Raw genomic sequence first — 26556 nt, 5'->3', positions numbered from 1 at the left:
AACTTGGGAAAATAAAGTTTTCCTTAGAAACCTATTTATTTATTTTTTTAGATCCAACGTTATCTTGAAATAATTTATCTTGTTGAGTTATTTCAGTGCCCAGAAGGAAAAGATATTACATATTGAATTAACAAACAATAATTATTTATTTCAACAATTTTGTACAAGTTATTTCCTAGTTTTAGCGATTCTTGGTTTAAAAGACTTACCTGGGCAAGGTTCACCATCAATGCGGTATCCTGCTCTTCCAAATCCAGCCACTACATTATTCTGTAAAACTGTATTGGTCCCTCTATTTATCTAGTGCAATGATTAAAAAAAATACTGTGCATCAGGCTAGTAAACATTTATATAAATTGAAAGTAAGTATATGACAATATACTTATGAAAACCTTTAATTATGACTACATTTTCAGGAGGAAAATTTTTATTTATTATTTACCCCATTCAAACTTCATTACAAATTATGAAATTACACTCGGTTCTTGGTGTAAAACCATCATTAAGTACTATAGCCTGGACTTCATTTAAAAACTACGTTAAAGAGATTATTTCTTATTTCAGTCACAAAATCCACTGAATGTGGTTTAAAATTTACAAGGCACAGAACAAATTCCAGTATTATAACAAGGTAAGAAGAATGTTAACACTTTTTTCAGGAAGTTGTGATCACCGAAAAAGTGATAAATATATGTTTATATATTATATTTATATATGTTTAATATAAATATATATTTATATAAAAGTATGCATATATAGAATATATATAACATATATGTGTATATTTTGAGACAGAGTCTCGCTATGTTGCCCAGGTAGATCTGAAACTCCTAAGCTTAAGCAGTCCTCTTAACTCAACCTCCCAAGTAGCTAGGATTACAGATGCAAGCTCTTTTTAGTTATATTTTGTTACCAATTTGATTAATTTATTTAAAAAAGGACAACTAAGGCAATGAGAGTGGATCATAAGATTCAGTGGAGACATTGACTAGTTTACATAACATTTGCTATAATTACAAAGTAGGTTAGCATGAGTGTTAGGTAATTACTAAACAATTTTATTTTATAACTGAAGTCAAAGTAATAAAAAATGGAAGCATAGAGCACACATTTCATTCTTGCCTATGGTGTCAGCAAAACAGTCAAAAGTTGTGATCATATCAAACACACTTATTTTTAAATATTTTGATAAAAATAGAGTCACACGAATTCATACATGTCAATTAAGTACCTTTTCCTTCAAAAGCCATAGATAGCCTTAAAGATTTGGAATTGATATTTAATATGTATAAACAGATAAAAAGAGAATATTTTTTACCTCAATAATGTATACTAAATTTCAGCTTTCAGATTTTACCTTAAGGTATTAATAGTTGCACACAAAAAAACTCAATCCTTATCCCATCTTTCAAAGATAACTATTTTAAATTTCTTTTGATTGTATGTCATAGGTAAAGACAGGAGGAAGCTATCTCCTCCACTTTCTCTTGTCTTGTTTGTAATCTTACTCTATATTTAAACAAACACCTATAGTAATTGAAGAAACTTCATGGGAAACAAGAAGTTTCCAATTAGTAATATCAGATAAGTATAATAACCTTGCATGTAGAATCATGACAATTTTAGACGAGAAAAGAATTTTAGAGATTCCATTGTCTATTTTCATTTTTAGGGAGGAAACTAAATCCAGAATTAAGTAGCAATATACCTAAAGCACTCAGTCGAGCAGCAGCAAAGAGGCCCTGTACTGGAACTTGAAATAATGTTGGAGAAGAAATGAGGTAAGAGAACTATTTAAACCAATAGACATTGACAGAAAAAAAAATATACCAATGGCCATCGAAACTTACATCATCTTTTTAAAAGTGCATTCACTCCTTTAGTTAGCTCATTTTATTAGATATTTTTAAATAACTGATATAATTATAAATAAGTATAATTATAAGTTTGTTCTCACTACCTCAATTGCTGCATGCCAGAGAGTTGAACTTAAATCTTTTCTGTTCTGATAGGTTCCTGGCCAAACCGAAAGTGCAATCAAATTCCCTCGGACTCTGTTGGCATTCCCCCATATTCTTATGCCTGTTTAAAAAAAGAAAAAAAGAAAGAAAATCCCCAAAATACATAAGTCAATTTGCAACGCCTGTTATGAGTAATGTCTTTTGATTTTTTCATAAAATTATTTTTCTACTTTGAGCCTGACAAATGATCCTCCTTTTTTTTTTTTTTTTTTTTTGTAGCATGATATCTTTTTTTTTTATTTTTTTTATTTTTATTTTTTATTATACTTTAGGGTTTTAGGGTACATGTGCACAATGTGCAGGTTTGTTACATATGTATCCATGTGCCATGTTGATTTCCTGCACCCATTAACTCGTCATTTAGCATTAGGTATATCTCCTAATGCTGTCCCTCCCCCTTCCCCCCACCCCACAACAGTCCCCGGAGCGTGATGTTCCCCTTCCTGTGTCCATGAGTTCTCATTGTTCAATTCCCACCTATGAGTGAGAACATGCGGTGTTTGGTTTTTTGTCCTTGCGATAGTTTACTGAGAATGATGTTTTCCAGTTTCATCCATGTCCCTACAAAGGACACGAACTCATCATTTTTTATGGCTGCATAGTATTCCATGGTGTATATGTGCCACATTTTCTTAATCCAGTCTATTGTTGTTGGACATTTGGGTTGGTTCCAACTCTTTGCTATTGTGAATAGTGCCGCAATAAACATACGTGTGCATGTGTCTTTATAGCAGCATGATTTATAGTCCTTTGGGTATATACCCAGTAATGGGATGGCTGGGTCAAATGGTATTTCTAGTTCTAGATCCCTGAGGAATCGCCACACTGACTTCCACAATGGTTGAACTAGTTTACAGTCCCACCAACAGTGTAAAAGTGTTCCTATTTCTCCACATCCTCTCCAGCACCTGTTGTTTCCTGATTTTTTAATGATGGCCAACAAAAGCCAAAATCGACAAATGGGATCTCATTAAACTAAAGAGCTTCTGCACAGCAAAAGAAACTATCACCAGAGTGAACAGGCAACCTACACAATGGGAGAAAATTTTTGCAACCTACTCATCTGACAAAGGGCTAATATCCAGAATCTACAATGAACTCAAACAAATTTACAAGAAAAAAACAAACAACCCCATCAAAAAGTGGGCAGAGGACATGAACAGACACTTCTCAAAAGAAGACATTTATGCAGCCAAAAAACACATGAAGAAATGCTCCTCATCACTGGCCATCAGAGAAATGCAAATCAAAACCACAGTGAGATACCATCTCACACCAGTTAGAATGGCCATCATTAAAAAATCAGGAGCCTGACAAATGATCCTCTTAGAGTTTTGAAGGAGTCCTCTGAACTCTTTGATAATGAACTCTACCTCTTTTTTTTTTCTTTAGAATCTTCTGGGATGCTTGTTAAATATGTGGGTTCACAGGGTCCATCTCAGATTTTATTTAACAAACACACCCACAGCTTTTATATACATTAAATAAGTTTATTATACTTTATATTGACAAAAATCAATATAATATGCCTAAAGTTGTATGTAACCTTTATTTGTAATAATATTTATGATTGATATGTGAGGAGTATTAAATTTAAATAATTAGTGATTAGATAACTCATATAAGAACGTGATGTGGTAAAAATTCTTCCATGTTATAGGGCTATAGTGTCTAATATGATAGCCATAGCCACATGTGGCTATTTAAATGTATATTAAGTACAATTAAATTATGTACCATTAAAATTAAAAATTCAGTTCCTCAGTCATAATTCAGCTCCTAGCCGTAATTTAAGTACTCAATAGACACATATGACTTAGTAATTACTATATTAGACAGCATAAATATAGACCATTTCCATCCTCACAGAAAGATCAATTGGGCAGTGTGGCTCTAGAGTATACAGATAAGAAAGCCTCCACAGGATGTGTAATTTGGACCAAAATATTATTATATTACCTTCCCCCACTGTAAAGTGAATGATGTTGTCATCTATGTCCAATCCATCTGTCCCAAATACACCAATTGCTGGAGAGAAGCCATGGTGAAAAGCACAGCCTCGAATATAAGATGAGCCATGTTCTTGAATCTATACAACATTGGAATACAGAGAACATTTTAAAAATAAAATTACAATATATTTTAAAAAATTGAAGTAAATAATTTTCAGTACACAAACCTTGATAAATAATCAATACTCAATTCACTTTCTCTTAAAGATGATTTCTCCATAAGTCTTTAATATATCCATGTATAAAATATGGAAATTTCCATATATCTGAATTTATTATTAGATATATTAAATATGTATGCTTACTTTAAATGCAGATTTCAAAATTCTCAAGTTCTTTTCTATGCATTTATATTCCTATTATCACTTATAAAATGCTAAGGTGCTAAAAATTATTTTTTCAGAATAGTTTATGATGACAGGGATTTTTTTTAAATTACAAAAAATAATACTTTAGGCAAAGAGTTACTATTCAAATGTCTATAGGAACCATTCAGTGAACAGGTTAGGGGTTTCAATTTAAACCTTCAAGATTATTTTTTACTTCTACTAAGAAATATGCTGTCTCTCATTTTTCTTAAATCACCAGCCCTCTTAGAATATTTATTTTCCCACTTTTGATGGAGGTGTAGATCAGACATGCATTTCATTTGAGAAATTTAAGCAATACTCTCTTTGTTTACTAGAAACCATTTGGAAAAATGTTTTTGGTCATTGTAAAATAAAGTGGATATATAAACCACTATTACAGATCTTTGATTCTTTCACCCTCCGTACTATTTTTCCTATGGTTTTTACTGGCCTTAAATAAATGAACAATATGGGTGGAATCAAATCCTGCTTATATAGGTCTAAAAAGTTAATGGGCCAAGAAAGTTTTATTATATTAGCTTATAATTTTAGCTAATATAAGATGTGGCTATTTAGAAGTCAAATGAAAATAAAAATATTTTGCATATTTTTAATATACACAAAATTAAAAATAAAGCACAAACCTGTCCTAGGTTAAGAAACGTTACAGCATATCTTGGATCTGTGCTATCCCTGAAGCCTTCTTGACCACTGTGATAAAATTCCACATTACTTATTCTTGCATTTCCTAAGGTAGGGAAAGATTTAAAATTTGTTTTTCTTAAAACAGTTGGAATAAAACATTTTTGAAAAGCTACACAAAGTTGTTCAAATTTTTCATGAAAAAATCATTATTCTTTGCTCCTTTAATCCAGAAGAGGAAGTATTTCTCAGACCTCTTTTCATTGTACTCACAAATAGCCTTTTTCAACTTTTTTTTTCCTAATAGCCTGCACTCTCCCGCAAAGTTTTAATAATGCATATATACCATATATCTGTTAGTATACAGTGGCCCTTTGGAGGACCACAAACCATTGTAATACCTACATTTTTTGCCCCCACCTCAAGAACTAAGTTTTTCCTCCTGGGGGGTGATATTTTTGAATTGAGAATGTATTGCATAAGGCATAAAATATAATTTACCTGACATTTCCCTTTTGATGCCATAAAGAGCTTTTAAAGGCATTACCTTTTATAATCTCTTTCAGAATATGTATTGCCAATTATCTGCTGGTCAGCTTATCATAAGTACCATCGAGGTGACAAAGGGTAATTTTACAGACTACTAATAACAGCAATAACAATCCATGAGAGATTGCTCTTTGTCAAGTGCTGTACTAAATGCATAACAGATAATATGGGGTTTAATTCTCATAAAGCACCCTGTGAGTTAGGAACTTTCATATCTCTATCATCTAGTTAAAAAAAAACAGAGGCACAGGAACTCATGGCTGGAAAATAACAAAAGAGAATATTATTTGTTCAACAACTGATACTTAATAGGATGTGTTGGAGAAAAGTTATTTTGTACTAGAAAGGAAAGCCTACCTTAAAATCCATGAGGCAATTCTTATATACGTGGTTGAGAAGATATGAATAATTGAGATAATGATAGAGAAGCCATGATTACTACAAACCACCTGGGCTTACAAAAGCCATAGATGTGTTGTCTTTACTCATATCACAAAATAATTTATAGCAGCAAGGAAAGATTCTCATAGGAATAGGGTTCATTGCCGAATTTGAAGTGAGAAAGACACAAATTAATATTCAAGATAAAAGCAACTTTACCCCTTTAATCATCTGTTTCTTCATCTTTAAAAGGGGTAATATTTATGCCATAACATTATGAGGATTAAATGGATCGTATGTGTTTAATGCTTAGCACAGTGCCTGTGATCTTGTGTCATGTTCATCATTACTATCACCATCATTATCAGTGGCAGCAGCACCATCATCATAAGGTAAGCTTCCTCTGGCAGATTATGACCAACAAGTAGAGGCTATAGTGAGACTGCTGTTTGCTCAATATAAAGATTTTATAAAATAGATCTGTTGCAAAATGAAATAGGCAGTGTTTTGAACAAATGAGTACCTGCAGAAACAGTTCAAATCAAGAATGGATGGTCTACTCCTAGTACCCAGATCGTGGGATCCAAATAACATCTTCCAATAAAAAGAACCAGAATTACTTGGAGCAACAACGAGTTCCAGTCTTAGAAAAAAATTACAATATGTGCTTGCTGTATCAGAAAGTAAAGAGGCTTAGAAAACTAAGTCATGTCAAGAGGACAGGCAACATGAAAAGGTTCTGAAGGTCAATAATGGAGCATTCTCAGTATTAGTCAGATTAACAATCACAATGGATTAGAACAGGTCAAATATGTTTTGATTCAAGAGCACATAATGATACTAACAACAAAACAAATAAAAACTCCCTGTCACCTTTGGAGGATGCTTGGGAACCAACACATTATCTTGAAACCTACTCAATATGAGGAAAAATCAAGCATTTTTTCCTGTATTTCCTATTCGAAATATTTTTCAGTGCAGTCAAATGGTTGTTTAGGGGAGATTTTCTTTATTATAAATGAGAAGGAAATTTTAAACCTTAATGATTTAATGAATCTAGGCAATGTTAATTAGTAGCTACTAACATTGTAAGAAGAGAAACAATCATACGTTATGTACCTACTGATGGAAAAATACACTACCAACTGTACCTTTTCTCCTTCCTTCCTTCCTTCCTTCCTTCCTTCCTTCCTTCCTTCCTTCCTTCCTTTCTTCCTTCCTCTCTCTCTCTCTCTCTCTCTTTCTCTCTTTCTTTCTTTTGGCTGGGTCTCACTATGTTGCCCAGGCTGATTTCAAACTCCTGGCCTCAAGTAGTCATCCCATCTTGGCCTCCCAAAGTGCTGGGATTACAGGCCTGAGACACACTGTCTGGCAAAATTGTTGACTAAAAATTGAGCCTGAAATCTCTAGTTTTAAATCACCTAGGCATAGGAAATACAGGGAGACAAGAACAAGTTAAATTCCAGGAATGCAATCACTCAATTCCAGACTGTTGGAAACTCCACAGAATTAGAGGACCAACTTCTTTTATAGATAAATTGCAAGGAGAGAGGAATGAATCAGATATTTAAGATTCATAACCAGTTGCAATGTGGATCTTATTTAGATCCTTATTTGAAACAAGAGGATGGATGGAAGGAAGGGAGGAAGGGAGGGAGGAAGGGAGGAAGGAAGGGAGAGAGGGAGGGAGGAAGGGAGGAAGGGAGGGAGGAAGGGAGGAAGGAAGGGAGAGAGGGAGGGAGGAAGGGAGGAAGGGAGGGAGGAAGGGAGGAAGGAAGGGAGAGAGGGAGGGAGGAAGGGAGGGAGGCAGGGAAGGAGGAAGGCAGAGAGGCAGGGAAGGAGGAAGGCAGAGAGGGAGGGAGGAAGGGAGGGAGGGAGGGAGGAAGGGAGGGAGGGAGGGAAGGAGGAAGGGAGAGAGGGAGGGAGGGAGGGAGGATACTGGGGAAATTTGAACTATCATTTGATGATAAGAAGTTATTAAGAAATTAACATTTTTAGGTCTGATATTTGTTGATGTTTTCTAAAATGTCTTAGAGTTGCATACTAAAATATTTCTAGATGATATAATATGTGGTTGCTTCAATACAATCCAGGAGCATGAAGAAAGTGGATGGAGGTGTAGATGAAACAAGATTGGCCAAAGCTGATCATCGTTGAAGCTGGTGATTAGTACATTGGGATTCATTATATTGTTTTCTCTATTTCTGGTGTATGCTTGAAATTTTCCTTAAAACAAAGCGGAAACAACAAATGATCTGTGGTACTTATTATAAAATTATCTCTGTTAGGTGAAAGACTGGTCTGTTACCTAAGGTCATTGTTAATTTGATAATTCATTTTGTCTGTGAAGATAAAATTAACAGCAGCAATTTAAGAGAATTTACTTGGAAGGTAACAACTGGGCTACATAATCACTTTTAATGCTTTATTTTCCCACATAATCTTATTTAAAAAGTGAGAATTATGTAAGAGCTGACTAAATACAGATGAGATCATGTTATAGCTCATTTAGAAAAATAAACCGAATTGATACCAACCTTTAAATGTCATCATATTTTCAGTGAATGAGCCAACCAGTACACGTGCTCCAAAAGAGTCCTCAGACCAACCTGGGTAATCTTCACCAACTATTTTGATGTTCCTACTTAGTATCCCAACATCAGCTGCTAACGTGTAGTTCTCACCAGTTCCAGGGACGTGGTATTTTTCAGCTGCAGCATAAAGGCAGCTAGATTATTGCCAATGCTAAGAAATATCTGTCTTTACTAGTTCCTTTGCAGTTCATATGCTAAACAGCCTTCTAATAAGCCAAAAATCAACATGAATGCGTGATTATATTTACATGTTTAAACATATATAGATGGCAGTCTGATATTATGATATTCGTATTTATAAAATGAAATATAATAAAAAATATTTCCTCTACATCAAAATGATTATTATAATCAGCAAGTATAAAGTTACTACTTAACAAATCTTGAAGATAGTATATAATCACTTCAAATTATATGTGAAAACCCTGTTGTGTGGCAAATTGAGAGGTGTATTGTAATTTTAATAGATGAGGAAATAAGGTAGAGAAGTAAAAGAATTTGCCCAAAGCTAGGGGGAGAATCAACAACACATAGCTATTAACACTCTTGCCACCTAAACCTTGGTTTGTTCCACTTTTTCTGTGGCGTATTTTATATCAACCACAAGTCTTCACAATAGGTAGTAGCATATCCAACACCATCTGTACATTTACATCTTAACAATTTGTAAAACATAACCTAGATTACACGCTGCTTTTTAAGAAATGTTACTCAAAACTTTAAGACAAGCAGGTACATTTCAAACAGAAAAAAATGCTTGGTATTTTAAATGAAAGAATCTGTAATGTCAAACTTCGAAAACCAACCGTTTTACAACTAATTACAATGAAACATTTTTCAAATAAAACTTTTCTTTATGATTTAAAGAAAAATATATGATATAGAATTATAGACACATGCGCTTCTATCAAAGTACTGCTTTGAGAAGTTCTTTTCAGTTTCTTTTTCATGCAGGTCAAATGTCTTCTAGTCTATCATGCTGTCTTGCATCTGGAGTTCCCGTGAGCATCATGGGCATCTGAAAGGATTTTCTAACTTTACACTACTGTCTGCTCCCACTTCCTGAGATTTGGATGAAGGAACCATGCCAAATGGGGAAAGGCTAGAGTGCTGGGAAGTCCCTGCTCCTGTAAGTGGAAAACTCCTCTTCAGATCATGCTTATTCCTTCTTTCCTCAACAATTATAGTTTTATCCTTCCATTATTACTTGTCTAAACGCATTTACCAGTAAAGACTATATCCATGAAACAGTTTAGGACAACAAGGCTTTTGGATCAAGGATCCTCAAATTTCAGCGTGCACAAGAATCACCTAGAAGCTTGCTTTAAACAGAAAGTGTTGAGCCTTACCCTATAAAATGCCAAACAGTAGGTCTTTGCTGAATATTTGCTGAACGAATGAAAGCACATAGCGGGGACTATCGGTAACCAACACAGAAAGAGCAGCGCTCACTGGGTATTATTGCCAATCTAAATAAAATGCTCCTTTAACATATTTGTGACATGTTTTATCAAAGAATTATAATTACAGAGTAAATGTGAATCTTTCAACACAATTATATATCTATTTGGTTAAAAAGCATCTACTTACCTAAGTGAGTATAGGAAAGGCTATCATTAAGAATGAGAATTTTATGATCATGCAGGATTTTAACGATACTTCTTGTTTCTGTCTGGTGGAAATCATAGCTTGTGGTTGTTATCACAATCTCTTCTCCCTCCTTAGAAAAATTCAAGTGCCAAATTTAAGAACAATTTTAAAAATAGGTTTATATTTCTTGATATCATTATTAAATCATTCAAATTTAATTTATATCTCATTGACAATTATGGTATTATCAGAAAGAATAAACAGTACATTGAAGTCTCTAAAAGTATATATGCTTGTGTTTGATATTAAGAATTATAAAGTTTGAATTATCTGAGCATTTTCTTAACTTTAATTCAGCCCTTTAGTAAAATCACAGTAATATACCTTTTTTAAAAAAGCAAAGACATCCAAGTAAACATACTCACATTTTTATTAAAAACTGCTCAGGACAATATTATTAAGAGTTGAATTTTTTCCCTAGTTTTTTGTTTGTTTGTTTGTTTAGTACAATTAACTATTACTTGTTATTCCTGAAAGGCAGAAAAGCCTGAGGAAAGTTAAAGGGCAAGGCTGAGTCCTAGAACTTTGTATATTGAGCTCCTCCTTGTCATCTAAATCTCTGCTCAGAAGCACCCTTGACAAAGACCATCTCTGGAATATTCAATGTTATCTGCTACTCTTTGCCATGGCAGTCTCTATCACACTACCTGTTTTATTTCCTTCATTATGCACATTATTTGAAATTAATAGATATTTATTTGTTCATTTAGTATCTGACTCTCCCACTCCAATGGAAGTTCCATGATAGCGTGGACAAATTTCTTCACCACTAAATCCCCAATGCCTAGAAAAGTGTGTGACACTTGGTTAAATATCACTCTGACACAAAATTTGCAGACAGTATTAATTGGATAAATAATAGGGATATCAAAATCACTTAATTACTCTCTTTAAAAAGTAATCACACCAGAACTATCACAAGTAAAAACATATTGTAAATAGATCGTAATACTTATCAATAAACCCTCTGTCTATTTACCAATTATAAACTACACTAAGAGAGCAAACCCATATGTTTTGATGATTTGCATTGATTTGCTCAAACTAAGGCTCTCTTTGTTCTGTGAGTCTAAAGTTTGTTCTCACCAGAAAGGAACTGGCTGAGATCTGAGAGCTTGGAGACGAAATCCATCCATTTCTCTAATTTTTCTTGGCATTTAAAAATGTATTTGTAAAACATGTGGACTCTATGGCTTGTGCATAGTTTATGAGCACAGTAGAGATGAGAATTGCTACCATTTATACTTTATTAAAATATCTCATTTAACAGAGGCAGTATTTGGATGTCATTGGGTGTCAGAATTTTTCTTTTCAAATTCTTAACATGTAAAATCATAAATTAGAAGTGAAGAGGTAACTAAGATAATAAAATATATTTTAAATAATTCCATTTTCTGTTTTGCAAGAATTTATAATAAATAATTTTATCCAAAAACGTTCATATTTTTCTTCTATGACTAATATACATTGGTATAAAATATGACTAATATGACTAATATATTATGTATATACATTTTTATGACTAATAGTCATATTTTAATTTTATCCAAAAATATTCATTTTTCTTATATGACTTACATATATATTAATATAAAATAATATGACTAATTTATATTATGTATATACATTTTAATGACATATTATATATTAGCTTGTGTATACATAATGTATATTAGTCATATATTGTATGACTAATCTATAGTCATATATGTCATAAAATATATATACATAATATATAGTCATAAAATATATATAAATACAATATACATACATATGTATATATGCACACACACATAATGTTCTCTATTTATTTTAAAGGACCATTGAAGCCACAATTTTTAAATGCCTCCTATTGGATAAATTTTTGCAAGCTTATTACAAAATACACATTTTTCATCTGGTTAATCACATGAGAAAATGAATGCCCATGAGAGTAGAATAGAAACTTTTTTCAGCTGACCCACTGTGTATATTCATTTTCCATTACACAATTATTTTCTCTACCTGCCAATCCACAGCATCCATCAGAGATAGGACTTTGGAACCTGCAAGTGCAGTTTCTGAGAGCTTAGTTTTATATATTGAACGTGGAATTCCATGAAGATCCAGCTCACCAAACACCCCTAAAGAAGAAAAGCACACTCCTACTTATTCACCACACAGTACTGAGTTAGGTGCTATTATAAAATGAAAATTTCATTGATATATTTTATTATGTGATTAAACATTTTAGAACGAAAGGAATGAATTGGTGCTCTCTGCTTGGAACCATGTAAGAAGACTTTGACCCTTTAACCCACTTCTGGAAATCTGGCTCATAGACATTAAAGCCAGTATACAAGAGTACATGAATGAAGATGCTTACCACAGCAATATTTAGAAACACGAGGAAACTGGAAGTAATCCAAATATACATCAATAGGAAAAGGATGGAATAAAGTTTAATATACTAATACTGTAGAATAATAGGCTATAAAAAAAGAGTTTTTTTGTTTTTTTTTTTTTGAGACAGAGTCTTGCTCTGTCACCCAGGCTGGAGTGCAGTGGCGCAATCTTGGCTCACTGCAAGCTCCGCCTCCCGGGTTCACGCCATTCTCCCGCCTCAGCCTCTCCGAGTAGCTGGGACTACAGGCGCCCGCCACCACGCCCCGCTAATTTTTTGTATTTTTAGTAGAGACGGGGTTTCACCGTGGTCTCGATCTCCTGACCTCGTGATCCACCCGCCTCGGCCTCCCAAAGTGCTGGGATTACAAGCGTGAGCCACCGCGCCCGGCCTAAAAAAGAGTTTTATCTGTAAGTTTCAATCAGGAAAGATTTTCATAATATGTTCACTGAGAAAAGAAAACTGCATAATAATATACTTAGTCTGACCATGTTTTATGAAAGGAACAATACTATCACCACAAATCAGTATATGTAATATGAATATAGGCATAGATAAAAAACACAGGAAAACACACAAAAAATTTTTAACTAATGCTAGTGTCCTTAAAAGAGAATTAGAAAGATGTGTATTCTTTACAGATATGTTTTCTTCATACTGTTCTATGTTGTTTAAAGTGTTACTTTTGAAATAAAAAGCACGTACATTTTTTTTTAAGATTGAATTTGTCTGCCTCAGGACATTTGTGAATGGTGAGCTAATTCAATCTCAAGCAATTGTTTAGCCCCTTATTTACTTGGTGTCAGTTTTAGAAATTGTACAGTAAAACAATGGTAGCACATGCTTATATGTGTCTCCTAAATAAATATGCAGTACCATTCATAAAAGCAGTTCTTAATTGTGACCAGGTGAAACTCTTTCAAGCCATTTGCTTTGTGAGCTCAAGTAAGAATATCCACAGTATACTAATGCAACTGGGAATTAAATCTCAGCAATAGCTGTGACTGGGTAATTGATTGCAGAGTCAACTGATCCACAGATTATTTATTAATACTATAAATGGAATAATGTGTAGGAAAGTTACCTTTTAAGGAAAGGTACCAAAATGTGAAACATAGTATTGCTTACATAAAGAAAACTGTATGAAGAAAACCAGATTGGAAAAATAATATACATACAAAGAGATTTGTTAATATTAGTTTTGTAATAAATTACATTTTGGTTTAAAATATACACATTTATATCTGTTTTTACCTGGTGAAACGTGATGTTATTTAATTCTAAAATCTCTGCTACTTCTATAACCCTTTACAATAAATAAATTTCTGTAAAAACTTCTGATACTTTTGTATCAGAAGTAATTTTTATGATAAAGTATTTATCATTATGAACTGATATGTACTTTAGTGCCATATATTTTAAAGTAGATTCTTAAAACAGATGTGACACTTTTGGTATCTGTAGACACACACCTAAGACCTTTGCCCCTTGATTTGGTCCTTCCGGAAGGGCCCAGTCTGGGGTAGTATGATTTCCTCTAAGAACAATCTTTAAGTCTCCTTTAAAAGGGTTATCTTCCCAGCCACCGATTAATCTACCTCCCTGAAATGAAGCAGAAAATTGTTAATACTTAAAAATTGACCAGGAAAAAAAATTCACCCATAAAAAGGAATTAAGAAGTCACTGGAAGCCTCCCCTACTAAAAAGGAATGAGTTTTGTTATATAAAGAACAGCATTATAACTGGAAGTGACTTTAATTTCACTTTTGGATAAGCAGTCTAAATGATTTTTCAAAGGTCAAATTCAGTATCTACTTACTGACAGAACTAGACCTAAAACTGAGATTTCATAAGACCTAAACTAGTGGTGTTTGAACAGACCATAATGTATTTGAAAGTAATATCCTATATGTAAAATACACTCTTCACGCTTACACCCCAGCTATGCCATTTATAAGCCATCATTGTTAATACTAATAGTTAATAGCTATCATTAAATGCTTGCTGTTTCCATCATGCATAATGTGTAAGGCTTCACATATATTATATCATTTAACCTTTCTTTACACCAAATTCATGAATTAGTATTATTATCCTTATTTCACAGGTGAGAAAACGAATGGTGAAAGAGGTCAGATAACTTACCCCTGGTTACCCAACTAAAAAACAATAAGGTAAAATTCAGTTGTAATTTTAATTTACCTTAAAGCCATATGTTTAATCAAAATACAATGCACTTTTAAAATATTAATAACCAAGTTTCTGGACTTTATTCCCTTTCTCAAAGAAATAATAATAATGCTAACTACTTACTATTTTAATGCTGCTTAATAGCTTTTTGGCTAAGCGATTCTTTTTCATGAACAATATTACAAGACTGACAGGACAATTGAGCTGATTAAGCTGGTACAGGTTCAAGACTATCCGGGGTTTACAAGGAATGTGGGGATTGTTCCAAATAGCTGTAACATTTTGATTTATTTTCTCTTGCTTTCATAATTCCATCTATATCCCTTTGGTTTTTTTTTAAATACTGTTTGTTTTATTTAAAGAACAAAAGGCTTAAATTCTTTTACTTTTTTCAGAACTCCTAGGACTCTTTGTTGGAACAAGCTGTTGGTTTAGCCTGACCTCATAATGACATAGATATTCTATACAGAATTGAAACTGGGCTAACAGCAGACTCAAGAATCCCATAATAACTACTCATAAGAAATGTTTAGTCCATAATTTAAAGGAGAACAGAAATATATTGGACTTACCTGAGATTCACATTTAATAGGCTAGAGCCAGTTGTGTTTTTATTCACACCAATTGAATATGCTTCCTTCTTATTATTGGAGTAAATATACATTTTAAAATTAGATTAATAAAGATATAAACTACAAGGCCCTCACTCTTACCTGCAGTGATATGTAGGTAGCATTCAAAACAACTTCTCTGTAAGAAGATTCTGCAGCTGCTACATTGTATTTATCTTCCAGTTCTAGAACCCCCCAAATAATGAGTCTTTCCATTGATGGCATATCTATGTCAGCTACAATCCATGTTCCTATAAAACAATACTTTAAGAAATATAACATAATCCATAAACTACAACTTATAGCAAAACATTGACAAGCTTATCAGTGAGTCCTAGTTTTGAGTAAGTTTATGACATGCGTTTTCATATAATACCTAATTCCCATCTCTCCCAGAAAAATCTGCTCTTGTTAATTAATGATGAGGTTTAAATCCACAGAAACCCCAGAAGGCTAGGTTTAGTATCCGGGATGCATTAATAGAGTCCACTTCTCCACACTTGCTCTTTCCCCAAGGTGTGCTGATAAAACTGTGACATCTACTCTGCCATAGTGTTAATATTACATAAAACAAACATTTTATTCATTTGTGTTTATGCATTTACCTTCAGGTATAATCACATTTGCCCCTGGGTGAGGTACAGTATAATTATTTTCTTGTGATGATTGCCAAAAAGAATCATTTGACCATAAACTGAAAAGAGAAGAGAAATATTTCCATGAATTACTACTTGTTGTGATATACCCTAATTTTGTCTAAAATGTAAACCATTCCATTTCCCCATAAGATTTTACATGGTAGAGAAGAAAAAAGAAATGCACGCTTTGTCCTTTTAAAGACGATTGACAGATGGTGCTATTTCGTTGGGAGTAGGGGTAGAGGATATAGTTGGGTAGATTCTGTGAAGAAAGGGGTAGAAGGATGGTCTCTGAGTTGACAAGGATGCACCAATGGCATTAAGCCCCTGGGCTGGGATGGGGGTGGCAGGTCTGTATCCAAAGTGAAGGCTAGGTTAAATTGAAATAATTTCGTAAAGTGTGTGGGAGGACAGACGGTCTTCAGTTTTCATCACTATGCCTTCTAGAAAATACCTTTTAATGCAAATTTTTATGAAGAATATTATAAAATTGGTGATATTTTCCCACTGGAAAATATTTACAATCATAGCCCTTCATTCTTATTCATACCATCACTCACTATCAATAATCATGTTATGCATTCCCCTTCTTATTTCCCATTGTTACGATCAACAAAGCCCTCTTAAACTAAGCATTAAGTTATATAGCTTGAGCCTTCTGTTCTAATCCTGAGGTAGCACTTCTGGGTCAAGATTCTGTTTTGTCTTGTATTATTCATAGCTAGTTGAATAATACAAATTAATCAATCCAATTATAACTATTTCCAGTGAAGAAAATTCATACCGTGGGAAGAAAGAAAAACTATACCATGGCATATACATGTAGTTTATCGTAGTTTACCTTTATCACATTCTGGCCTAGAGCAATCTAAATCTGTTATAGTAGTCATAATAAATGTTAATTAAATATTTAATAATTATATCTACCTTAGAACGCATGAGGGCCTTGATGATTCTCTCTCCATTCTTTGACATGCCACACCCTTTCTATGTCAGGGCACTTGCACAAGTTGCTCCCTAGGTCTCTCCCACCCTTCATGCAGCGAGCTCTTCCTCATCCTTTGGGTTGCAGTTGGAATAACCACTCCCTGAGGGTGTTCCTAACCACCCCACCCAAAGGCTGTCCCTGCCATATTGCTCTCTGTCCCAGCCCCATATACATTCTTTTTATAACATTTATCACAACTCACACTTACGTACTTTATCTTCTGTTTACTTTTTTGTTTATTTATTTGCTTGTTTTGTCATCTCTTTGGATTGAATATGAGTGTAATGAGATCAGAGATCACATCTATGTTGTTTATAATCAAATCCAAAATGCCTGGCACATAGTGGATACTCAGTAAATTCTTTTTAGTGGTTGAATGAATATATAAACAAATTCAATTTTTGTTCTTTTGTACAATAACCACTACATTATCTATTTATTTTGAAATGTAATTCATCTAATAACTATCATTGAGTTGTACTTGTTACACAGTAATGGGCTATTCGGTGCCCACTAAATGTTAGATTTTAGCATCATCATCATGATTTGTCAGTAGTATTTTCCATAAGGGATGCAAATATACATCAAATCAGGATCATGCCTTTCAGGGTCTTAAAGACTAATACTGAATGTGCTAGTACCACCATGTCCAGTAATTACTCTAATACAAGGTAGAAAGTGATGCTTCACGAGAAATAAAGGTAAAGAGCTACATAAGTTACAAAGATAGAAATATTATTTTTAACTAGAAGAATTAAAATACATTTGAAAGAAAATTATCTAAGTTCTATTATGAGATTTGACCACGATGGTTATTCTAGAGACAGCACCTGCTAAGAAAGCATTGGATTCATGAGGAGACTTAGTTTCTAGTGCTGTACTGGATGTGCCATCAGTGAGCTCTGTGATCTCAGGTAATGCACCTATGTTCACTGGGTGTCAGCTTTCTCGTCTATATAATAAGGGAGTTGGGCCATGTCTAATAATCTAAATCTAACATTCTGCAACTGTGAGGTTACCAATAACTTTCACACATAATTTTTATAAGACGTTTTCATTTTCTCATGATGGTTTTTGTAAGGCTCAAGCAAAGCAGTGAGTGTGAAAGTACTTTGTAATCTACAAGACATTGTGCAGGAGTAAAGCATTATTATTTCATCTAGGAGTGACATGTGAAAAGGATTATGTTAAGAGATATTGAAGGGTATCAACTACAAAAGGCCTATGTACTTATATGTGGCTGGTCGCTTCTTGGGAATTGGTTTTCTTGATGGGGGATGTACAGGAAAGCAATCCTGGAGAATACAACAGTAAGCTTGGAAATTAATAATAACGTCTTTCACATCAGGATCCAGGTTCCCAGAAATGAGCTGACTCTGATGAAGGTCATTTCTTCCTGACACTGAAAGTGAAGTAAAAGTGGGTTAAATGAACACAGTGACCAAAGTGCTTGAATGTAAATAAAATTATGGCATTTTGGAAAATGTTCTTTAGGTAGTAACTTGAGTTATAATTCATATGTATGAAAGAGGTATTGAGAAATTCTGATAATGTATGTATTATAAAGACATACACGGTCAAAATATCTTGATAAAGATGAATGCTTTAGAATTTAATTAAAACTTATTCTTAAATATTTTAATTTTCCAAATAATTAAATAATAAAAATGGAAACAAAATATATGCCAGCTTCCATTGTATTCATTTTCTCTAAGCCCATGAAATAAAACTGTCAATGTGTAAGCATGCTGGTGTCACCTTCAATATAAAATGAAAGTTCTTAATTCAACTCAAAACCTTTTCAAGAATAAATTTTGTCTCCAGTTTTTCCATTCAGCAAACATTTATTGGATCCTGTATATATTAAGCACTGCACAACACATTTGCTTATTAAGCAATTTTTCTCATCTTTTAGACAAACCATTAGATAAAATATCATTTCTGCCTAATGACACATACCCAAGTAATATAGAGTACTAGTGTTTGCTTCAAGGTGCCAGTCTCCATTCTTGCTAGTATTCCAATTCAATGGATTTGAGGAACCATTCCTCATATCAATAATATTAAACATATCAGGATTTTGAGTGAAGTTATGTGATATAATTACATAGTCTTCTTCCTATAAAAGTTTATAGAAAAATGTGACTTGTATGTTAATATTCTTCATATAACACATTAATTTTAATGACATATAATTAGCCCCTATATTATGTTAATTAAGATTTAAAAGATTTGGATTCCTCAGGGATCTAGAACTAGAAATACCATTTGACCCAGCCATCCCATTACTGGGTATATACCCAAAGGACTATAAATCATGCTGCTATAAAGACACATGCACACGTATGTTTATTGCGGCACTATTCACAATAGCAAAGACTTGGAACCAACCCAAATGTCCAACAACGATAGACTTGATTAAGAAAATGTGGCACATATACACCATGGAATACTATGCAGCCATAAAAAATGATGAGTTCGTGTCCTTTGTAGGGACATGGATGAAACTGGAAAATATCATTCTCAGTAAACTATCGCAAGGACAAAAAACCAAACACTGCGTGTTCTCACTCATAGGTGGGAATTGAACAATGAGAACTCATGGACACAGGAAGGGGAACATCACACTCTGGGGACTGTTGTGGGGTGGGGGTAGGGGGGAGGGACAGCATTAGGAGATATACCTAATGCTAAATGACGAGTTAATGGGTGCAGCAAACCAATATGGCACATGGATACATATGTAACAAACCTGCACATTGTGCTCATGTACCCTAAAACCTAAAGTATAATAATAAAATTTTAAAAAGACAAATTAAAAAAAAGATTTAAAAGTTTTGGCTTTAGTTTGTTTTTTGTCTTGAATTTCTATTTTGTTTTTTAACATTTTACATGTCTATGACAATAATGTTAGTTCTGTCAGTAAGGCAACGAAAGGATCTCTCTCTCTCTCTCGTGTGTGTGTATGTATATATAAATACATATATATTAAGTATACACATGTAGAGTATATATATATGCACATACACACATATATATGTGATGTGTGTATGTGTGTATATATGCATATATTTAGAAAATATTTTATTTTAAAAATTGACAGATAAAATTGTAGACAATATTTTATTTCTATAATGTTTAAAAATATTTAAAACAATGCTGCACAAATGTGTAGTGTAAGTGGAAGAACATGTATAAGATGGAAAACATCCAATTCAGGATACTGGCTACCATTAGAGGTGGAGAATGGGGAATAAGATGAGAGTAAATAATACAGAAGTCTTCCACTTTATCTACCATATTTTACTTTTTTATGAATTAGAAAGTAAATATTCACAGAATGTTAGATTTAGATAGAGTTAGGTAGTGGCTTTTTTTTTTTTTTTTTTTTTTGAGATGGAGTCGCCCTCTGTCACCCAGGCTGGAGTACAGGGGCGATCTTGGTTCACTGCAACCTCTGCCTCTTGGGTTCAAGCAATTCTCCTGCCCCAGTCTCCCCAAGTATCTGGGACTATAGGTGCCCACCCCCACACCCAGCTAATTTTTTTTTTTTTTGTATTTTTAATAGAGACGAGGTTTCACCATGTTGGCCAGGCTGGTCTCAAACTCTTGACCTCAGGTATGTTTGATATATTTCATGATATAAAAAATAAAGTCCTTAACTGCTGGTCCCTGAGATATCATAAACTCTCAGTAAAGGCAAGTTATTATCATGGTAATAATGACAGGGGAATAAGCTTAGTACTACAGCAATGTGGCAGAAAGATTGCTTACTTCTGATTCTCAAATGAAATTTTTTTGGCTTACTTCTTAGATTCAGAGTGGTTCATAAAGAATGTGCAGGATTTCAATAGCTCAATTTGTGACGAAAAGTCCCTGTGGCCTGACAATGTGTGTGAGTAAGTATGAGGATGGAAGCTGTGTTTGGGTAATACGCAATTATAATCATTAGAAGATAAATATTTTTACCTTAAATCCATAGAAAGTTGATGTATATGAAATGTTGGTTATGTGATCCACACCTTTAAAATACCAGTTAATGTGATTTGCATTTGGAATCAGAGCCATCCATCCAGACATATGAGTCAGTCGTTTCTTCTGAAATGGAATAATGCTTGTGCCTATAGGAGAACACAGAACAAGCAAATAATAGTAATCTCTACCTCTAATAAACTCCTCCTTTTGTAAACAAGTGCAAATGCTAGTTTAGTTTGGTTGGTTTAGCAAATGTTGGTTTAGCAAATATTGGTTTAGTCTATGAAAGTCTTTAAAAAGATTAATATGGCATTTCATTACTTATGTTCTAAATGTCTTCGTTTGACTGAAGAACTGAAATGATTAATATTACATTCAACTGGATAGTAAAATGCTTTCAAACCTGGAATTTGGAATTGAGATGGAGCCTTTATTCCTTAGGGAAAGATACACTTGAAACATCATGAAATTACAACTGCAAAAATGAAAGTGCCTAAATATATTAATATAATTATTTAAAGGTCATTGATCTAAACATAATTTCATTTTTATTCTTTAAGAACTTAGTTATTCTGAATCCTTGATGTAGAATATATAAAAACATAAGCTCTGATTCTTTATTAGAGTTTCCTATATCTGTTGAGCTAATTAAAATCTGTACAACACATGTTAATTTTTACTAGTAAATAATTTTGTTTGACTTTAATGGTGTTTTGATTTAGAGTTCTTAAAGAACAAGGCTACAACTAGACCTATAACTTAACACTGATTAAGATATATACATTTTAGGAATACAAACCTTGAACCTGAACTACCTGTTATAGGAAAAACTATATAATTTAGTAATGCTTTGGTCACAAGAGAGTGCCTGATAGCTTTAATAGAAGATTTGAAAAGTTCTCTTACAATATAAAGGAAAGGTCTTTCATTAATTTCCTCTATTTTTCTCCCCCTTCCTTTACTTTACATCTCAGATGGGATTTTATATTAAATTAACAACCTCTTATTTTAAAAATTTAGGAGGAAGAAGCTAGAAGCAAGATTATAAAATAATTTGTCTAAAATAAGGCCCAACAAAATTCCAATGCCATGAGAGAACAAATTCATGAATTTCTATGCTTTATGAGTTAGTATTAATTTTAAAAGATTCGTGACCAGAGACACCAAAAACGTTCACTACCAGAAAATCCTGTAAAGTACGAAAAGAACTGTGACTAGCTGGATTATTGTTCAGCAAATATCCACTCCTCTCTTCTCCTTGAGGGCAAAGTAGACTTCCCTGCTTCATTGATCTTGGCCAATGGGACATTAGTAGAACTGACACTAGTAAATGCTTGAAAAGTGCTTGCTCAGTGAGGCTTGACTTCTTAAGCCTCTATCTTCACAAAGAGAAGAGCCTCCCCCAGGTAACTGCTCTCCCTTTGCCTGACACCTGGAACGAGTACACGTGGAGTTACCTGAGCTCAGCCCTTGGCGAGAAGCAAAGCCTTATATTGAAGCACAGCCTTCCAGCAGAGCCCAGCCTAGATCAATCAACCTAGCCCCTGGACGCCTAAGAATAAATGATTGTAGGCTTAAGCTATTGAGTTTTGAGATAGTCTGTTGTGAAGCAATGGTTAACATAGAAGAGCTGATTAAAATCATCCAAAACCTCTAGAATTTGCTCCTGGACTTGCAGAACTCAATTGCACTGAATTGAGTTCTTTTCTTTCTTTTTCTTTTCTTTTCTTTTCTTTTTTCTTTTCTTTTTTTTTTTCTTGAGATGGAGTCTCTGTCACCCAGGCTGGAGTCCAGTGGTATGATCTCAGCTCACTGCAAACTCCGCCTCCTGGATTCAAGCAATTCTCCTGCCTCAACCTCCCAAGTAGCTGGGATTATAGGCATGTGCCAACACACCTGGCTAATTTTTCTGGTAGTTTTAGTAGAGACAGGGTTTCACCATGTTGGCCAGGCTGGTTTTGAACTCCTGACGTCAAGTGATCTGCCCACCTTTGCCTCCCAAAGAGCTAGGATTACAGGTATAAGCCACCACACCCAGCCTCCAGTGAAGTTTTCTGATGCTTGGGATTGCATTTTAACCTGTCATTTCTTAATAATTCAGTTTCATAAGTGAAACAAATTTCCATTTTTCTTTTTTTTTTTTTTTTTTTTTGAGACGGAGTCTCGCTGTCACCCAGGCTGGAGTGCAGTGGTGCGATCTCGGCTCACTGCAAGCTCCGCCTCCCAGGTTCACGCCATTCTCCTGCCTCAGCCTCCTGAGTAGTTGGGACTACAGGCGCCCACCACCACGCCTGGCTAATTTTTGTATTTTTAGTAGAGACGGGGTCTCACCGTGTTAGCCAGGATGGTCTCGATCTCCTGACCTCGTGATCCGCCCGCCTCGGCCTCCCAAAGTGCTGGGATTACAGGCGTGAGCCACCGCGCCCGGCCCAACAAATTTCCATTTTTCTAAGTTGTGTTTTTTCTAATTTTTTAAGCTGCACTCATTTCAAGTATGTTGGTTTTAAGTGTCTTGGACTGAAATATAAACTCTTTGAAGTTGATATTTTCTAAAAATAGGATCATTAAGAGTTAGTGTCTCAAATTAATTTGCCATCTGGTATAACTTTATACATATATTTACATAAAGATATACCATCATGCATGAGATGCTTTGATAAAGATATACAAGGACATATGTAAAATTATAGCAAACCCTTACTTCCTACAAATCTAGTATACTTTTTAAACTTTTGTTTCACTCAGCATACATATACAATCGGGACAAGTTATCTTTTCCTGTTTTTAATTTTTAGAAGTAAATAATTTTATTTGACTTTAATGGAGATCAAAGTAGGCAAATGTACTTTACTATACAGTTGATTTTTTTTTTCACACACACAAGTAAAATGCCTAGCATAGTGTTTTCTCTAATTTGCAATCTGGTCTGAGTATTGCAACTAATTCCATTTAATTCAACACTTACTGAGTAATTACTCTTTGCAATGTTCTGTATTGAGCCTTGTGGCATCAGAAAGATAAGTTTGTAGATCTTGCCCTCTAGGTATTCACAGTTTACTAACTCAATAAAAAATCTTAATTCTTGAAGGGAATAGACCAAAGAGCACAGAGATACTTGACAAGAAAGCTATAATGTTATAAATTCAGAAATACCAGATTCCCTGAATCAAAAAACCAGAAAATAAACACATAAGCAAACAAAAGCTCCTTTCTAAAATCCTCACCACCACTAAAAATAACCACAAAAAGAAAGCTTAGAGATTTGAAAGCTTAGATATTTGAATATTAGTGCTTAAAAATTAATAGTTAAAGGAATATATACTTTATTTTTTTTTTACATTTAACCTAATTTTATTCATGCTTGCCTTGGGATGGGGAATAGATCATTCAGTAAAAACATACAGTAAAAACAAAATGTCTTATCATGTACAACTTTTAAACTACAATAATGATGTACCTTAATTACTTCCATGCACACAAGTCTAACATTCTTTTTCTAAAAAAAATAAACACAATTAAGTCTTCTAGGAGCATTTTATAATGAAGTAATTCCTAATCAATTTTTCTTTGTAGATCAAGCACCTCCAAAATACAAATTCCTATACACAGTGAGCACGTTACTTAAAATGAACACTTAAGTAAATTAAGTGTGTGGACAGCCTTAGGATAAGCTAACATTATAGATTCAGCTAGGTAGGCAACACACCATAGCGCCAAATGGAAAAAGTGTATTTGCAAATAAATTTTAAAAACTACGTTAATTTTTATTTTATATATATATATTTTTCTTTTTTAGGATCTTTTTTTTATTATTATACTTTAGGTTTTAGTGTACATGTGCACAATGTGCAGGTTTGTTACATATGTATCCATGTGCCATGTTGTTTTGCTGCACCCATTAACTCGTCATTTAGCATTAGGTATATCTCCTAATGCTGTCTTTTCCCCCTCCCCCCACCCCACAACAGTCCCTGGAGTGTGATGTTCCCCTTCCTGTGTCCATGAGTTCTCATTGTTCAATTCCCACCTATGAGTGAGAACATGTGGTGCTTGGTTTTTTGTCCTTGAGATAGTTTACTGAGAGTGATGTTTTCCAGTTTCATCCATGTTCCTACAAAGGACATGAACTCATCATTTTTATGGCTGCATAGTATTCCATAGTGTATATGTGCCACATTTTCTTAATCCAGTCTATCGTTGTTGTACATTTGGGTTGGTTTCAAGTCTTTGCTATTGTGAATAGTGCCGCAATAAACATACGTGTATATGTGTCTTTATAGCAGCATGATTTATAGTCAAATTGACCACATAGTTGGAAGTAAAGCTCCCCTCAGCAAATGTAAAAGAACAGAAATTATAACAAACTGTCTCTCAGACCACAGTGCAATCAAACTAGAACTCAGGATTAAGAAACTCACTTAAAACCGTTCAACTACATGGAAACTGAACAACCTGCTCCTGAATGACTGTTGGGTACATAATGAAATGAAGGCAGAAATAAAGATGCTCTTTGAAACCAACGAGAACAAAGACACAACATACCAGAATCTCTGGGACACATTCAAAGCAGTGTGTAGAGGGAAATTTATAGCACTAAATGCCCACAAGAGAAAGCAGGAAAGATCCAAAATTGACACCCTAACATCACAATTAAAAGAACTAGAAAAGCAAGAGCAAACACATTCAAAAGCTAGCAGAAGGCTAGAAATAACTAAAATCAGAGCAGAATTGAAGGAAATAGAGACAGAAAAAATCCTTCAAAAAATTAATGAATCCAGGAGCTGGTTTTTTGAAAATATCAATAAAATTGATAGACCGCTAGCAAGACTAATAAAGAAGAAAAGAGAGAAGAATCAAATAGATGCAATAAAAAATGAAAAAGGGGATATCACCACCAATCCCACAGAAATACAATCTACCATCAGAGAATACTACAAACACCTCTATGCAAATAAACTAGAAAATCTAGAAGAAATGGATAAATTCCTCGACAAATACACCCTCCCAAGACTAAACCAGGAAGAAGTTGAATCTCTGAATAGACCAATAACAGGCTCTGAAATTGTGGCAATAATCAATAGCTTACCAACCAAAAAGAGTCCAGGACCTGATGGATTCACAGCTGAATTCTACCAGAGGTACAAGGAGGAACTGGTACCATTCCTTCTGAAACTATTCCAATCGATAGAAAAAGAGGGAATCCTCCCTAACACATTATATGAGGCCAGCATTGTCCTGATACCAAAGCCTGGCAGAGACATAACCAAAAAAGAGAATTTCAGACCAATATCCTTGATGAACATTGATGCAAAAATCCTCAATAAAATACTGGCAAACCGAATCCAGCAGCACATCAAAAAGCTTATACACCATGATCAAGTGGGCTTCATCCCTGGGATGCAAGGCTGGTTCAACATACGCAAATCAATAAATGTAATCCAGCATATAAACAGAACCAAAGACAAAAACCACAAGATTATCTCAATAGATGCAGAAAAGGCCTTTGACAAAATTCAACAACCCTTCATGCTAAAAACTCTCAATAAATTAGGTATTGATGGGACATATCTCA

At 34.0% G+C, this 26556-nt stretch overlaps 1 protein-coding gene across 1 annotated transcript in view; it reads right to left on the bottom strand.

Moving 5' to 3' along the window:
* Positions 1 to 26556, bottom strand: part of PKHD1L1 (PKHD1 like 1) — a 162324-nt gene that overhangs the window by 30778 nt on the left and 104990 nt on the right. The window contains exons 51-63 of the mRNA XM_055284802.1: positions 20979 to 21130; positions 18969 to 19128; positions 18240 to 18411; positions 15989 to 16077; positions 15486 to 15634; positions 14055 to 14184; positions 12204 to 12322; positions 10140 to 10269; positions 8493 to 8666; positions 5028 to 5131; positions 3981 to 4110; positions 1961 to 2082; positions 210 to 300 (exon numbers count right to left, since the gene is read on the bottom strand). Coding sequence (XP_055140777.1) covers positions 210 to 300; positions 1961 to 2082; positions 3981 to 4110; positions 5028 to 5131; positions 8493 to 8666; positions 10140 to 10269; positions 12204 to 12322; positions 14055 to 14184; positions 15486 to 15634; positions 15989 to 16077; positions 18240 to 18411; positions 18969 to 19128; positions 20979 to 21130 — 1722 coding nt within the window. The remainder of the gene's footprint in view (positions 1 to 209; positions 301 to 1960; positions 2083 to 3980; positions 4111 to 5027; positions 5132 to 8492; positions 8667 to 10139; positions 10270 to 12203; positions 12323 to 14054; positions 14185 to 15485; positions 15635 to 15988; positions 16078 to 18239; positions 18412 to 18968; positions 19129 to 20978; positions 21131 to 26556) is intronic.

The sequence above is a fragment of the Symphalangus syndactylus genome, chromosome 7, assembly GCF_028878055.3.
Source record: "Symphalangus syndactylus isolate Jambi chromosome 7, NHGRI_mSymSyn1-v2.1_pri, whole genome shotgun sequence".
NCBI lineage: Eukaryota > Metazoa > Chordata > Mammalia > Primates > Hylobatidae > Symphalangus > Symphalangus syndactylus.
This window is presented reverse-complemented; position numbering and strand designations above follow the sequence as displayed.